This window comes from Wyeomyia smithii, chromosome 1 (genome assembly GCF_029784165.1).
Source record: "Wyeomyia smithii strain HCP4-BCI-WySm-NY-G18 chromosome 1, ASM2978416v1, whole genome shotgun sequence".
NCBI lineage: Eukaryota > Metazoa > Arthropoda > Insecta > Diptera > Culicidae > Wyeomyia > Wyeomyia smithii.
Window position 1 is genome coordinate 174,881,989 of NC_073694.1, and position 16,262 is coordinate 174,898,250.

Here is a 16,262-nt window from a genome sequence, read left to right on the forward strand (position 1 = left end):
CCACTGGTGTTGAAAACTCAATTTTCAAAAAAAAGGCGCTTGGTTCGGTCTGGTCGCACGCCGACCAGATAATCAGATTACTGTTACTTGTTTTAAGATTGATACAACTAATTAATCAGTAACGATAAACGGTGCTCCCACAGACCGTTATTATAAAAAAATGCACTAAAGAATCTGAGTACACCATCCGAATCGTTATGACGTCCAGAGTCTCTGGTCGAAATTTCATCAAAATCAATCATCAAAATCATCAAAATCATCATTTTTGAGTAATGCCCTTTTGAAGGTCGTAAAGTACAAAAAAGTGATATAAAAACGACGAAATACTTATTGTAACGCACGTTTTTCAACCACAATTTTATGAAATAACTTCCAAAATAGTTTCTACACATTCCAAGTATTATATTTCAAGACATGAACAATTGGTGAGAAGATTTATTTGAAAATCTCACAGTGCATCGTCTATACTCGAAAAATCGTGATCGTTTTAGATTTAACTGTGAAAAATTGATTTTAGGTACTCAATGTGTTCAGCAAAATTGTTCCATAGAACAAGACCTTTGGCGTTCTTGGTTTTTCGATCAATCCACCTAACAGTTAGGTAAGAAAAATATTTTTTTCTAATTTTCAATATACCAGATTACTTCCTTCTGCAAAGTTGTGGAAAAATTTAAAAGAAAAATAATTTCTGAATACTGCGATGTCCTATCTGTACGTTGGACACGACAAAATAGAGCTTTTTGGTGAAACACCCCTCCTTAAAATCAGTTTTTTCTCTATACTTTGTCTGTGATGGTCAAAACAATAAATTTTACAAAGTCTCGAGGGAAGCTTAGTTGAATGAATAAAATCTTAGAACATTTTGCGTTGTTTTGACTATTATAGACAAAAAACTGATTTTAAGGAGGGGTGTTCCACAAAAAATTCTATTTTGTCGTGTTCAACGTACAGATAGGACATCGCAGTATTTAACAATTGTTTTTCTTTCAAATTTTTCCTCAACTCTGCTGAAGGAAGCAATTTGGTATATAGAAAATTAGAAAGCATATTTTTTTTTACCTTACTCGATACTTCAACAACACTTATTTGAAGGATTGAGGAAAACATTTTTTGTGAAGTGTGTTTTGCTATGGAAAAAAAATAACTTCCAAGTGCAAAGTGAGCGGTGAATGGAACCCTCACGGTGAATGGGCACTGTACGGTACTTGTGTAACTACATGATGGATTACAATGATCAATATGTCGTTGGATTGATAAAATGATGGACAGTTTTGTGATACTTTAATTATTATTATTACTTCATTGTTCAGCAGTGAAAATTGGTGGAAAGCTTCAAGATCGAATTTCCACGAACAATGAATCAATCACGTGCGAGCATGCCTAGCACGGACTTCATTAGTAGATACAAACCATGTTGGTGTAGCGAGGCAGAACCCACAAAACGCATTTAACTAAGGACATGGAAATGAATGCACGGAAAAACGATTGACTTCAGTTTACCTATTATCTGTTCTCGAGAGGGCTGCAGTTGATTAGCTACTGAAAGAGTGTAAAAATAATGTTTACTAGTTCGAACGGTTCATGGATAACGAATCAAGCGGAAGATTCAAAAATCTCGCTTTCGCCTTCGTTCACATATGCACTTCATAAAAGCACCTGTCATTAACATTGCAAATTCGGGGAGCAATTAAAGCCGTGTCAAACAAAACTCTAAGAGATGCAAATGTGATGGTATTGTGTGCCCAAGCCTCGAAAAGAATTAATTTTTGGAACGCTTCGTTGCGGTTATCTTTTGATTACGCTTTCAGAAAATTTCAAACCACCATTCCATTTGAAATACAGCTTCGAAAGAGTATGAGCATCCTTCGCTGAGTATAACTATTCTTATACATTTTTCAAAAGTTTCGAAAAAGAAATTGTTTGCTAGACCACGGCTGATACCCTATCCGCAGCTCACCACTTGAACTTACTTTACTTTTAGGGCGACAGATCGTTGAGATCCTATGCCGAATCCAGAATACGCCTTCACAAAACTTGGTCTTGGGCTACTCCTCTCCAGTCTCCCCTTACATCCGCTGTTCTGGCATCCTCTTCGACAGCACACATCCAGCGCGTGCGAGGTCTGCCTCTGCCGGTTCTCTACTAAATATTATCTTTGCCGGTCGCTCATCCGCCACCCGTGCTACGTGGCCAGCCCACTGTAACCTGCCGTGTTTCATCAGTTTGACAATATCAGCGTGTTTGTATACTCCGTACAGCTCGTGATTTATGCACCTGCGCCACACCCCATTTCCTAGTTTTTCACCGAGTATTGATCGCAGGATTCTACGCTCAAAGACTCTAAGCACTCGTAGATCGGCTACCTTCCACGTTCACGATTCATGTCCGCAGAGCGCCACCTGAAAGAGAGTCCTATAGAGCGCACCTCGTCGTCACATGTCACGAGAGCACCAAGATAAACAAATTCGTCGATCACTTCGAAAGTATCTCCATCCATCTCCACCAACATCAACATCCGCAGAACTACCACGCTCTCTGCCAGCCACCATGTACTTCGTTCTGGTAGTGTTTTTGGTGAGTTCAATTCTCGCAGCCTCCCCTTTTAAAGCCTTAAAGCCCTATGGTTAACACCAATTATATCAATGTCGTCCGCGAAGCCTAGAAGCATGTGGAACTTCGTGATGATGGTGCCATTCCTCTGCACACCTGTCCTTCGCATTGCACCTTCTAAAGCTATGTTGAACAGCAAGTGCGAGAGCCCGTCACCTTACTTTAGACCATCTAACGTCACAAACGCGTCCGAAAATTTGACCGCTGTCCTGACACTTGATGTGAATCCGTCAAGCATCGCACGTAACAGTTTAATTAGTTTAGAGCTCGTTGCGTTTTACTGTATCGTACACCGCCTCAAAGTCAATAGACAGATGATGTGTCTGCAAGTTGTGCTCTCGAAACTTATCGAGGATCTGTATCAAGGTGAACATATGGTCTGTTGTAATCGTCCCGCTGGTTTTCGAGCGGTATTTGGTATTCTCCAACAAAGGCTTCCTGCAACGGCCTTAGTCACTGTAACAAGATACGGGAGAGAATTTCATAGGCGGAATTGAGGAGGGTTATGCCTCGATAATTACTAAAGTCGAGTCTATGTCCCTTCTTGTAGATAGGTATATGAATCTTTTCAATTAGTCAGTACATAATTGTTCTTAGAACAATCTGGTGAATTGCACTATCCAGCCATTCGCTCTCGACTTTTTTAAGTTCGACCGGTAAGCCGTCCTTCCCAGCGGCGGGGTTCTTCACGGTACGCCTTGCCACCTGCCATTTATCGGTAATCAGTTTCCCCTCCCTGTCATTACACATGGCAGGTACAAGCAAATTCCGCTTTCTGATTCCGTTTATCGCTCTATAGAGTCTTCTCATGTCGTGCCTGGTGAAGCGATCCTCCGCCTCTACGAGGACGTGATCGTAGTGCTCACGTTTCTTACGGCTTACTTACTTTACTTTTACGGCGACAGACCGATTATCGATCCAATGCCGAATCCAGAAAACGTCATCATGTCACTCGGTCTTGGGCTGCTGTCCTCCAATCTCCCTTAACACCTATTCACGGGCATCCTCGTCGACAGCACACATCCAACGAGTGCGGGGCCTACCTCGAAGATTTCTCAATCGAGATTTCTGCTAAATATAGTCTTTGCTGGTGTGTTTTATTCGATCCGCAACCTGCCGTGTTTTATTCGATCCGCAACCTGCCGTGTTTTATTCGATCCGCCGATTTGTACACCTGGTTCATGGTTCATGCGTCTACGCCAAACATCATTTTCTAGTTTGTCGCCAATGATTCAACGCAAAATCCAACGCTCAAAAACACCAAGAGCTCGGCCTCTTTCAACGCTTCATGCTTCATGGCCGTAGAGGGCCGCGGAAAGAATAAGTGTTTTGTAGAGTGCAAGTTTAGTACGGGTTTACGGGGCCTCAGCTGGTTGAGCAATCTCTAGAAGGCCTTGTTTGCAGCTGCTATCCGTCTTTTTTCTCACGGCTAACCCCGTTGTCACATGTCACCAATGTAGCCAGGTAAAGAAATTCGTCGACTACTTCAAAAGTTTCCCCATCTAACACCACCTCAGCAACAACATCCGTCGGACTACCACGTTCTCTACCAGCCACAAAGTATTTCGTTTTGGCAGTGTTAATGATGAGCCTTGTTCTCGCAGCTTCCCTCCCGAGAGGTCCGGAGGCCTCTTCCACTGCTCTACGGCTGATACTAATGATTTCGATTGCGTCCGCAAAACCTAGAAGCTTGTGAGACTTCGTAATGATGATGCCGCTTCTTTGCTCGCCAGCCCTCCGTATAGCACCCTCCAATGCGATGTTAAACAATAAGTTCGACAGCCCGTCTCTCTACTTCAAATCATTTAACATCACTAAGGAGTCCGATATCTCACCGGCTATCTTGACGCATGGGTGGCGCAGGCTACCTCCAACTTGATCCTCGATCTCCATTTGAGTACCTCCAGGTGTGCTTACGTATATTCCGGGGTGCAAGATAAGCGCTAAAGATTGCCAGACCTCTGGCTGCAACGAAATTGACAAGCCTCAGGCCGCTGTCGTTCGTAGTAGAGGGAAGGCTTTCTCTACCAATCACGAGGCGGAAGAATTTCTTCTGCCCGTCCTGCGCATTTTTATCCCCGATGACGATCTTGATGTCGTGTCCTGGGCACTCATTATACGCCTTTTCCAGAGGCTCATAGAACTCACTTTATCAGGCTGTAGTTGAAAAAATTTCCCTTAATTCTCAAAACGCATATACGGTCACTGATTGGCCTCCATCTAATGACACGCTTCATCTATTTCCCTATGAGCACAAAACCGGTTCCCCTTTCTGCTTTTACGCCGCCATTGTAGTAGATGTAGTATCTGAATGAAGTCCCCGCAATAGGATCTACTGCCCGAAATTCTCGTTCTCACGTTTTCGGCCACCTCCACATTCACCTTCTGCAGCTCTCTAGCCAGGATAACTTACATTCCAAGTACCGAGTTTCCAATAATCGTTAGCCTTTTTCGTTCGCCTAAGTCCAGGCCGATCATTCCGTTCCGTATTTATATCTGGATTGTTCGTAATATTTTGTATTCGGTATGCTTGCTAGGGCTGCAATATCTAGTCTCCCGCTCCGAGTCAGACGCTGTTGTATACCGCCCCTTACATGGGAATACAGCCGTGTACGTTCCCCCTTCCCAGTCAGCATACGACCATAGTTTCCACCGGGGGTTGGTTACCCGATCTCCGCTAAGGTCACTCGTATCCTGGTCGGCACCTCGTGGAGGTTGGGATAAGAACTGTTGGACACAGGTGAATCACCACAATAGGGTCTCAAGTGACTCGTGCCCAGTCATTTACCAACCACGTTTCTTACGGCAGTGAAACCTTTTTTCGGCAGCTCTTGCCTCCTGGTATTTCTCCCGCATCTGACGCGTCACACGATTAGCTGCTACTAACGTGTTGGTGAAGGCCCGGTTCTTCTATTCCGTCACCTCTAGACACTCAGCATCGAACCACCCACCACGCGCGGTTCCCGTCGTCATGCTTATCACTACTTGCGCTGTTTCGCTGACCGCATCATGGATGTGCTTCCACTGGTCGTTCATGTCCACTCCAGCTGGTTCGCCGATCAATCTATCAACTTTCTGAGTATACTCTGCAGCAACTCCTTCCGCTGATAACCTCTTGATGTCCAGACGTATTTTCCTTGCCGATCTCAATTCAAATATGTTGGACAGCCGGGCGCAACCTACCACGAGATAGTGATCCGAATCGATGTTCGGCTCTCGAAAGGACCGCACATCTATGACGTCTGAAAAGTGCCGGCCGTCGATCAGCATGTGGTCGATCTGGGAGCAGGCCTCTCCATTGGTGTGTCTCCAGGTGTGCTTCCGAATGTTCAGTCGTGCGAAATGGGTACTACAGATGACCATTCCCCTGGCCGCGGAGAAGTTCATTAACTTCAAGCCGTCGTCGTTGGTGGTAGAGTGAAGGATTCTCTACTAACAACGGGACGAAAGAACTCCTCTCGTCCGACTTGTGCGTTCGTATCTCCCATGGCGATCTTAATGTCGTGTTGTGGGCACTCTTCATACGTTTTCTCAAAAAGCTCATAGAACTCCTCCTTTACGTCGTCGGTTTTATCGTTTGTCGGCGCGTACACGTTGATAAGGCTGTAATTAAAGAATCTGCCCTTGATCTTCAATACGCATAGATGGTCCTCCACCTAGTGACACGCTCCATTTGGTTTACTAGTAGCACGAAACCGACGCCCCGTTCCGCTCTGTTACCGCCACTGTAGTAGATGTGGTACTTGAAAGAAATGCCCGCGGTCGGATCAACCGCCCGGAATTCACGTTCTCCGGTTTTAGGCCAACGCTCCTCTTGTATGGCTGCTACCTCCACTTTTGCTCTCTGGCCAAGATGTCCGTGTGTGCCGGTTCGAGCAGAGTTTTAACATTCCAAGTACCAAGTTTCCAATCGTTGTCCTTTTTCGTTTGCCGATTGTTCCGATTCGTAACAATCTCTGGATTGTTCGTAGTATGTTCATTTTAGCATGCTGCATGGCATGACTATCTTCTGTTGATTGCTCGTATCCCAGTCGGTACCACGTGGAAGTAGGGATAAGAGTTACTGAGCATTCGGATTTGGACCACGCTGGGGTCTATTTTATGCCCACTAGTACGGGTGTACTGCTGGTACGCACTGTCCAGTCGTTTACCAACCGTACAGTTGTACCACAGACAAAAGGACGTGCCTCTTCGAAGAAAAATCCTGAAAAATCTTCGTCTATGTTCGAAACGTTACACATATGCGCTACTATGTCAGCTTATTATCAACTAATTAGTTTTCGTAGAACCGGTTTTTGTCGATACTTAAGCGACTCCAGCGGCATGACTGACAGTTTTTGCCTTTTTGCTTATAGCGACACCAGCGGCATTACTGCCTACTAATAAAAGTTACAAAATTTATGGACGATAAAATCATCATCGAGTGGAACGTCTGTTTGTTCGTAATTTTACTGTGTTCGACGTCAAAAGTGAATTTTCCAAGTTACGAGAACGGTAATACACTGGAGTTTTCGGCATTCGGAATGTAGAAGCTCTCTGTTAAATCCAATTGTTTTATCCTGTATTACTAGTGCAGTATAATAATATTTATATAAGATAAGTTTTTTTTTTGTATAATTTCGGCTTTATTTGTATTGTTTGGGTTTTTACAGCTAAAGTATTTTTGTTGCCTTGAACATTTAAATCGCAGTCCTATTATATTGTTATAGTCCCTTTCTTCCGTTCCACTGGGGATGTTTTGGAAATTGTCACAATAAGCAATATGTAGTTTTATTTACTAAAACAATTCAAAAGCGTATCAGTTTGTTGAAAATTATTCAAATTTTAACGAATTAAAGGTGTTCATACAAAGAACTCGGAAATGAGCGATATATAGATAAAACTAAGACCCCAAAGAATCCAGTACGCAGAAAATGAAAGCGTTTGTTACTGCTGTAAATCGTAGTTCTCAGGGTTCGATAAATAAATAAACATTTCCCTAAAATCGATTATTTGAACAAAATTGGAATAATCCGTTTGTTTTGTTTCATTATCAGTATGGCTAAGTATTTATTTTTGTTTAATATTAACGTTAAGCATTCACATCATCAATTCAATTGATATCGCCTTCAATAGTCAAGCTTGGTGCTCTTGTTTCAGTATGCGAAGGTAGTTTTCTACTTGTTTTGCTGGTAATTTTCTTACTATGTAATCAACTTGGATTTTTCGAACATGAACCTGATATCATTCGGCTCATTTCTTCACCAGCCCATAATTAACGGTAGGAAGGTCAAAGGTGTTGAGCAACCTGTTTAACTTGAATCTGTGGGATACCGAAAATATCATAAACTTAGACTGGTTACTAAAACCTATGCATGAAGCGAATGGACTCTGCACTGGTATAATATCTTCTGATTTTTCTGTGAAGAAATTACTCGCAGATTATTTTGTTCATGCCAACTAGGGTATCGTGATATTCACGACATACGCCACAACATAGTGTTCTGAAACTTACCACACCATTGATAACACTATCTCTTCCGGTGACAAATCTGGATTGTCATCCTGAACTTCATCCGGAATGCTGAGTCCCTTATCGTTGCTATTGCTACCAGCTTCATCTTCTTCCTCTTCTTCTGCATCCGGTTTAACAATGATCTCATCTGGTTCATATTGAACGTTGATGTCGATTGCTTCTTGATTCGTGTCCAAATCCACGGCCATATTTTCTTTCTCCTCCGCAGCAAGCTTTTCCGGTGGTGAATCAGTTGCACTACTGGTGGTGTCCGCTGGAAAAGTGGATGGCGTCGTTGGTGTAAGACCAGCATTGAACGGGTAGTCAATTTCTTCTAGCCCGTCTGGCGCTGCCAGCTTTGCCAGTTCTTCCCGTAGCTGCCGGTATTGCCTTCGCAGAACCATTGCGTTGAAGGAAATCGTCCGTCCGGTTCTTTCGTTTTGTAAAGGTTTACTAAGCTCGGCGATCCAGTTCTCGATTTGCACACAGATTTCGTTCCGTTTTAACCAGAAATGTGCGTGAATGACCTGGGCAGAGAAAACAGTGGAACGCAGTTCAACTAGGTGGCTGAATAATTATTTAATATAGTCTAATAATTATGTATTATTTTTATCTGGTAGGAAACTTTCATTAGTAACCCTCCTGTAATAGTATAGGGAAGGATCCAAGGTTTAACCTTACTTTAACAGAATTTTTTTTTTCTAGCAGATATCGGCAGGGCTGGACCAGTTGAATGTTTTTGAATTTTGAACATGTTTTTTCAAAATACTGATTACGAAGAATGGAAAATTGAATTTAACGATTTCATTTATTTAATACTTGGTCCCAAAACTTTCTATAAATCCTGATAAATATTTTTTAGGACAGGGTCAAGAGAAGGTTGAAATAGTAGCATACATTTTTCTAACGAACAAAAAAACATGGAGATTTTCATCAATTTTCGTTCAATCGAAATTTTTAGTAGAAGTATTAGGTGCAAGTAAAGTACCATACTCACATCTTTAAAGCAGGGACACGGGTTTTTAAGCTGTTCGAGCATAGCATATCGTACGCACGCTTGATAGATATTACTATTATACTCTCGGGAACTGTGCGTTCCGCTAGGTGTACCTCGACTCCGCTCGAAGCCAGGCTCATTGAAGTACGGCTCGGGAACCAATATGAGACTTTGAATCGATACAAGAACCTGCAAAATGCATTATTATTAATAAAAAAACAGTATGGATGTGCAATCTATTAAGCCAACCTGGAGAAAGCTCGACGTATGCGCGTTCCATTTTTCCTCTGGCCGACCGTGCCAGGTATTCAGAACAGATAAACACACCTTGCCGTCATTGTACAGGTTTGGGTTGAACCGAACCGTGTTTCGACCGGTCGTCTCTAAATTGATCATCATCGGAGAGTTCGGATAATCGGGTGGAAAGTAGACGTCAAACTCGAAGCAGCCATTCGCGTACGGTGTGTCAGCTGGGCCAGTGATAAGGACTTTCATTATATCCAAACGATCGGTATCACATCGCACGAAGACAGAACTACTATACGACAGTGGTAGACTGGTGGAAAGTGTCACTGTTTCCTGTGCCAATCGTTTCACCCGTCCGGGATGACCCCTGTCACCGGCCATGCGTACGTTGGTTTCGAAATGGTGAGAAATCGTGAAACGGTAACCGTTGTCGGTTTCTGCTATCATTTCGTGCGTGTCTGCAACAAACAACGAAATGGAAAATTTATTATAAAGCTGTAAGCAATGTTCGTTCAACTGTCCAGCCGAGATTCGAACATAGGAATTATTGAATAAGCTGTTATCAATAATAATTTGTATCGAACTAACCGAATTGAAGCGCTTTCATTATCTCCAAATATTTATCCTCGACGGATTTCGCAACAGGTCGTTGGATATATTCTTTCTTTTCCTCCTCAGTGATAGTGTTCTCCAAATTAGTTGCACTTTGCACTAATATTGATGTTTCCTGAATGTCCGGTATTAGCAGCGCTAGTCCTTCGTCGTCCCCATCGTCTAGACTTACAGTGATCTTTTGCGTTTGACCTTTCAAGTTAGACTTCTTGTTTACTCTGAAATATTAATAAACGTTACACTACAGAAATGATGAATATAAGTATTGAATACTTTAGTCGACTGGCATAAGTGTCTACACAAGCCTTCATGTTAGACAGTAGTGAAGCAATTGAGATCTTGCCTTCGTTGTTTCTGTTTACCAACAGTGAGACCAATTGGTTAGAGAGTGAAATAGCTCGCAAAAGTTGGAGAATTGCTCGGTACAAGGGAATGTGCCGTGTGATGTCCAAAACTATTAAATGAAAAGCCATCATAAGTATTGGAATGTGACCGTAACAAACCACTGAGGTTACCTGAATCATTTCTTAGGTACGAACTCAGAGCAGGAATCAAACAGGACTGCTGCAACAAGTCGAGAAATATAGGAGGTAGCTCAGGTAGTGTTTCACTACATTCGCGGTAACTCAGTTCCTCGCTTTCTAGGTTGCTCGGAATTTTATCACCAGGGTTAATATAGCTTGATAGAACCTAAAAAAATAAGACCATATAAACTATTTTCTTCCAACAATATTTGCAATAATAAACCTGTAGCAAAACAGTCACATGTTCCTCTTCGCTTTTTTGACGAAGTAGAGCCTGTTCTACGTTCCACGATTGTTGCGTTGAGCCTGTTCCGAAGCCGGTTCCTTTCGCCCAGTACATGTGGCTTTTGTCGTCTGAGTTTAGTTGATCATCGGCATTGATTCCACTGGTGGCGGTTGTTGCAGATTTATTGCTGGCTGTTGCTTGAATCTAAAGTAAACGAAAATTTAGGTTCTGTCCTCACCCAGCAAACACGGTTACTTACGTTTTCCGAAGAGCTTGAATTACTTCCAGAGCTTCTACTGTTTTGATGCGTAAAAATACTCAAACAGTTCAGCACAAGATGAACAGCACCAACTTCGATGACCATTCGTCGTAGCAACACTCCATCATCTGTAGTTAATGGTGAGCTGTCCAACAGCTGCCGGAACACTTCGAACGGGAGAGTTGGTAGTGAAGACGAAAGCGCTAAACTGTATATTTCGTTCCCTTCACCGTCCCCGGTGACTCCAAGAATTAGACGTAACAAACATTGCGCACGAAGTTTATCTCGAAGCAGTACCTCCGAATAGGCTGGCAGTTTTAAAAACAGTGCAAATGCCGCCAACGAATGTTGCGGAACCGCAGAAATTGCTTGCGTTTTGGGGGAGTTTTCCGCTAAAATATCGTCCAAGTCCTCATAGATCTCCTCATTCTGTTCCACTTTTACCCACTCGTTACCGGGCGGGCTTTTATCTTTGTCTCCAAATTGTTGTTGGGCTTTTGGAGTTTCTGGATAGACTGTCGGTAAATAGTGGGCAAGCAAAGACAATCCTCCGCGACTGGAGAAAATTTGCAGCGGTGAAGCAAGTGGAATGAAATCCGCCGCTTTAAGAATTGGAGTTGCGTGCGATGGGCTGCCACTTTCACAGGTAAGATCAATGTCGGACTTATTTTTAGATTCGATCTGCAACGATAAATGTAAGATGAGTACACTTCAAATGAAAAATTCAAACACATACCAAATTCAAATTAATACATGGCGTCGATAGGGACACATCAACAGATTTTAGCATAGCCAGAATCTGAGAAATTGTTGCATCACTCGTTATCAATCCATTAGGTACAGCTGAATGCGTCAGCACAACGCCATCCGGAGTATTGATTTTCGTATCATCAACTTTCATTTCTACGATCAAAAATAAAACAATTAAGTGCCATGTCACCTATGCAAATTCATGCACTACTTACTAAACATTGACATGATGTCTTTTTGTTTCATTGTAGTTGCCTGATTTTTAGCCTCCTTCAAGCGCTTATCTTTAGCAGTGACACCGGCTGCAACACTAAGAAACTCCATCCCCAGTCCCATTTCCCACAATTCCTTTCGGCTATCGTTACTACCGGGCATATGAATCATATTGGAAGATCCTGCTAGCACTTCATTCATGCGACTATCCGACGGTAGGTTCGGTATGATTTGATTGTAAACCGTTGCACAATGATCCAAGATTTCCTGACATTTCGAGTTGGCACTCAAGTAGAACAACAGGAAATGTGCGTTTGACCGTTTTGAGGGATGGTTACTCACGTTATACAAATTTGGCTCTTTACTTTGTAACGGTAAGTCACTTTGAACAGCGATCATAATTTTCTCGCTTTCCAACAATATCTGCAGTACTAATCTGCGAGTGAATCCTGATATACAGGACTTGGAGCCATTGTTAATCCGGTTGTTGATGCCGGTGCAACTAGCAGAATTATTATCAGCGGTGGTCGAACTGCTACTGCTAACATTCGATTCAGACTTTCTTATAACGGAAATGAGGTTTACAGTGAGTACTTCCTGGTTCCTTGGATGGCAGGAAGTGACATTTGAAAGGAACTTAATAAGGCATTCTTCTAAATCGAGGCAGGCTTGAGGTGTCACTTCCAGTGCATTATTAGGTAGTTTGTTGTTGCACAACAGCAACAGAATTGGTTCCCAGAAAATTGAACCCTCGAAGCCTCCAAGCCAGTCACGCATATGACCCTCGGAGCATATTTCCGTAAAGAATTCCAAAATTTCGGTTACCTTTTTTATACCTATCATTGGATATGTCAATTCTCTTGAATTGTGACCGGAATATTTATGATGTTCTTTGTCAGCATCGGTCATACACGAATTCGATTCTTTCGGTACTTTGCAACCGGCAAGATCTTCTTCGTCAATCTTCTCACGATTATCTCGTTCTACGCTGCCGGAAGTTGAATTGCTCCTCTGGGTCTGACTGACACTTAGCGCACGATGACAAAACTCCAATATAACGGATGTCAGCAAATTTGGTAAACCAGAGTCGATCAGCTGTTGCACGGCCAGAGGCGATTGACAGGCCATTGAAATAGTCGATAACTGCGACTTGGACAAATTGAGCCGGGAAAGATCCTCTATCACTAAATGGCTATACCATTCGGCAGCATCCGATTCTTCCTGTTTGATGTCATCGGTAATACACTCGCCATCTTTCCGGTCATCGGAAATCGAAGCAGTCAAGTCGGTTGACAGATTCGGAACCAGCACACCCATTCGCTTCAACAGCATGGTAAATAACTCCGGTCGTATGCAACAAATTGAACATAACACAGCATCGATAGCTTTCTTCAGAGGTTCGTCATGCTCAAGTTCTTGATTCCAATCGTAAAGAGTTTCGAACAGTTCCTTGGTAATCATACTGGGTAGGTCAGGGATTAAATCGATAGCATAAGCCTGCCACAGAATAGAGGCAAGACATTTGATAAATCCACTGTAAGGGTTGGTGGCATGCAAAACGAATTTATTGGTCTGATTTTGATGATAGCGTTCAAACAGTCGTTGAATCCATGCCAAAACTGCTTCCAATCGATCACGCGTAAAATCATTCTGGGTTGTACACAAATGATACAAAAGGTCCGATATAGAATCGTTACACAGCTGAAACGTTTGTGGAATGCTTTCTTTCAGTAGAATATTAATTAATTTCAGTCCGAATTCGCGGCTATACAGTCCAAGCTTTAAAAGTACGGTTTCCAAGTTCTGGAGAGCAATATTCGGGCTGCTTGGGGCAATGTTTAGCAAGGAACAGCACGCCTCGAGAAAACCCGGAACTTCGGTCGCTGCCATAATAACTTGGTTGGAAAGAAGTTGATCTGAAGCATAAATAACAACGCTGAAGCACTGGGCGAGGATCCTGAGCCATCCTAAGCTTGTTTTCGCCACCTTGTCGTCTTCGTTGTTATACTCATTGAGAGCATCACCACCAGGTTTCGATACACCACCGGAAAAATTCCCATTGGCCCAGTTAGAAGTACTTGCTGTGCCGTAGTTAGCGTCACTGAATGTAGTTGTTCCGAGCACTGAAATTTGTGTCAGTCCAATGTTTGTGGCATCGCGTGGTCGATACAATCGGATAATTACGCTGGTCGCGATTTCTGGCTGAGCGAATTTCAATCGAATACATGTCATACCGACCGTTGATATTGGTTGTGTGATTGGAATGGGACCAAGGTTACTATCTCGGGTAATTTCTATTGCCACGGCAGACGGACACGAGCCAAGTGTCGAAACATGTGGTTGAAGCTGTACTTCCTTCAACAGCACTGCCGTTGGAAGCGTGATAGTCAGATCAACGTGGGACTCGTTGGGGTAGAACAGGTAACTCCAAGCTGGATTCCGTGCTCGTCTATGTGATGCAATTGGTGCTTGAATCAGAACATCCGCAGGTTGAGCTGTTTGATTTTCCGACGATATAGTACAATAGGGTGCGAAATTTATCAGGCCGTCTTCATTGCGTGGATTAGTGATGGAACTTTTCTTCGAAGAGCTCGAGTGAGAGCTCTGAATATTCGACGATTTGGATAGACGCTGCATAATCATGGATACTAGACTAGGTTGTGTATTAATCAGTGCCCGGTTACTTCTAACCAGACTTTCACACAGCACTTTGATGCCACCCATTTCGGTGAATATTGCGACAGAAGAAGACGTTTCCAGAACTTTTAGGATGAACCACAGAAAGGGCTCTGATAACTGGAGTTTAGGCATAGCATGACACATGATTGCGGCATTGTTTATGTAGTCGAACAATGGTTTCACTACTAAAACATTCTGAGTGGCAGTGCGACTGAGATAAAGTAGCAGCTGGAAAACGGCGTCAGCTACGGTTTGTGGCTCACTAAGAGTATTGTTTTTCGCTTCATTTATGGTAGAGGAATACATTGAAGAAGCCACGAGCATAGCAAACGATGAGTTGGAACAATGTGACAAGGAACTTAATAATCGTGTCATCGTTGGTGTATGCTGTAGAACCGTATCTGCGAAGCAAGGTGTCTTTGGTCTCGGCTCGATATGCTGCTGTTCTGCTTTAATTTCATCTGTCTGGCTTTCGCTGGAAGTGTTAAGTTCATTAAAGGGTGCATTTTCGTATGATGTAGCGCTGTCTTCGCCAGTTCGGGGGTTTTTGGTGTTGACAAGTATCGAAGCTAGTTTAAGCAGATCGATCAGCAGAGTGTTGTCTGTAACGGTTTTGCACTGTCGTGCATTTTCCGATCCAAGAACCGTCGCGAACAGGCTGCCAAAGCGTGTGCCAAACATGTTATTCGAACTGCTTGTTTCTGATGCACGGTAGCAGTACAGTTTTTCCACATTTACAATGTTGTTGTATACCAGATGAGCTGAAATATGATATTAGAAAGTTTTCAGAATTAATGTTCGTGACATTTCGGTTTTCAAAAAACTTGTTTTGATGCCAAATGACTTAAAAACACATGAAAGGTCGAGAACTGGTGTCATCTGAAATATTTTTTTTTGTTTTGACGTGAGACTACGTCTTTCTTCACTATACTAAGGTACCTTCTGGGAAAACTGGATTGAACATGTAACGTTTTTGGTTGGCGGAATGGAAGATTTTAGATGCGAATAGCGCTCAAACAACTGTTCCGATTTCAATAGGTAATATACCGTTGGAAAGCTAAAACATACAAGATTTGTATAACATGATAATTTCAGTTACCATTTCGAAAATAATATGTTCTTAAGATGATAAAACTCGAAAATAAATATTTGATTCTTATATATATTTATATCACTTAAAACATTCAACTCTTTTCTTGAGAACCGTTCGCCCAATCGTTTTGTTGTCAAAGAATGAATTGTATATTTTTGATCAAGCATTCCAATGAAGGTAAGGTTTTTGCTGGAGAACCATGGACAAATTAAGAAAAACGTGTATTTTCCGAAATATAATTAATTTATCGAGCTTAAATTTAAAATAACTCGAAAACCAATGCGTTTAGAATGTTTACTACCAAGAGCTTTTTGATTCAAAATGACTCTCTGCATCTTTTAAAATCATCAGAATACAAATATTTTGAAAAATGTTTGAATTAGAATTTGTATAAAAAAACTAATCTACCATAAAAAAAATATTTTTCATTTCTCCATCCTGGACTTTTTTTTAAAAGTTGCGTATTAACGTCAAGTTTCTTTAAAAAAAATAAGAAAAAAATTCAACACTTTTTTTTTAAATTGAAATTTAATGTTTATTTTTAATTTTTTGTGGTCAA

The 16,262-nt window shown here is 42.1% G+C and overlaps 1 protein-coding gene across 5 annotated transcripts in view; it reads right to left on the reverse strand.

The window, feature by feature from the left end:
* Nucleotides 1–7,154: 7,154 nt before the first annotated feature.
* The window catches only part of LOC129721661 (baculoviral IAP repeat-containing protein 6), a 45,349-nt gene continuing 36,241 nt past the window's right edge, over nucleotides 7,155–16,262 (reverse strand). For 4 of the 5 annotated variants that reach the window (XM_055674501.1, XM_055674519.1, XM_055674479.1 and 1 more), the window contains 10 exons: nucleotides 11,934–15,371; nucleotides 11,705–11,871; nucleotides 10,969–11,649; nucleotides 10,707–10,913; nucleotides 10,475–10,649; nucleotides 10,233–10,413; nucleotides 9,936–10,177; nucleotides 9,351–9,805; nucleotides 9,102–9,290; nucleotides 7,155–8,631 (listed from right to left, as the gene is read on the reverse strand). In XM_055674501.1, coding sequence (XP_055530476.1) covers nucleotides 8,101–8,631; nucleotides 9,102–9,290; nucleotides 9,351–9,805; nucleotides 9,936–10,177; nucleotides 10,233–10,413; nucleotides 10,475–10,649; nucleotides 10,707–10,913; nucleotides 10,969–11,649; nucleotides 11,705–11,871; nucleotides 11,934–15,371 — 6,266 coding nt within the window. In that variant the 3' untranslated portion in view covers nucleotides 7,155–8,100. The remainder of the gene's footprint in view (nucleotides 8,632–9,101; nucleotides 9,291–9,350; nucleotides 9,806–9,935; nucleotides 10,178–10,232; nucleotides 10,414–10,474; nucleotides 10,650–10,706; nucleotides 10,914–10,968; nucleotides 11,650–11,704; nucleotides 11,872–11,933; nucleotides 15,372–16,262) is intronic. The other variant, XM_055674512.1, reaches the window with a different exon arrangement.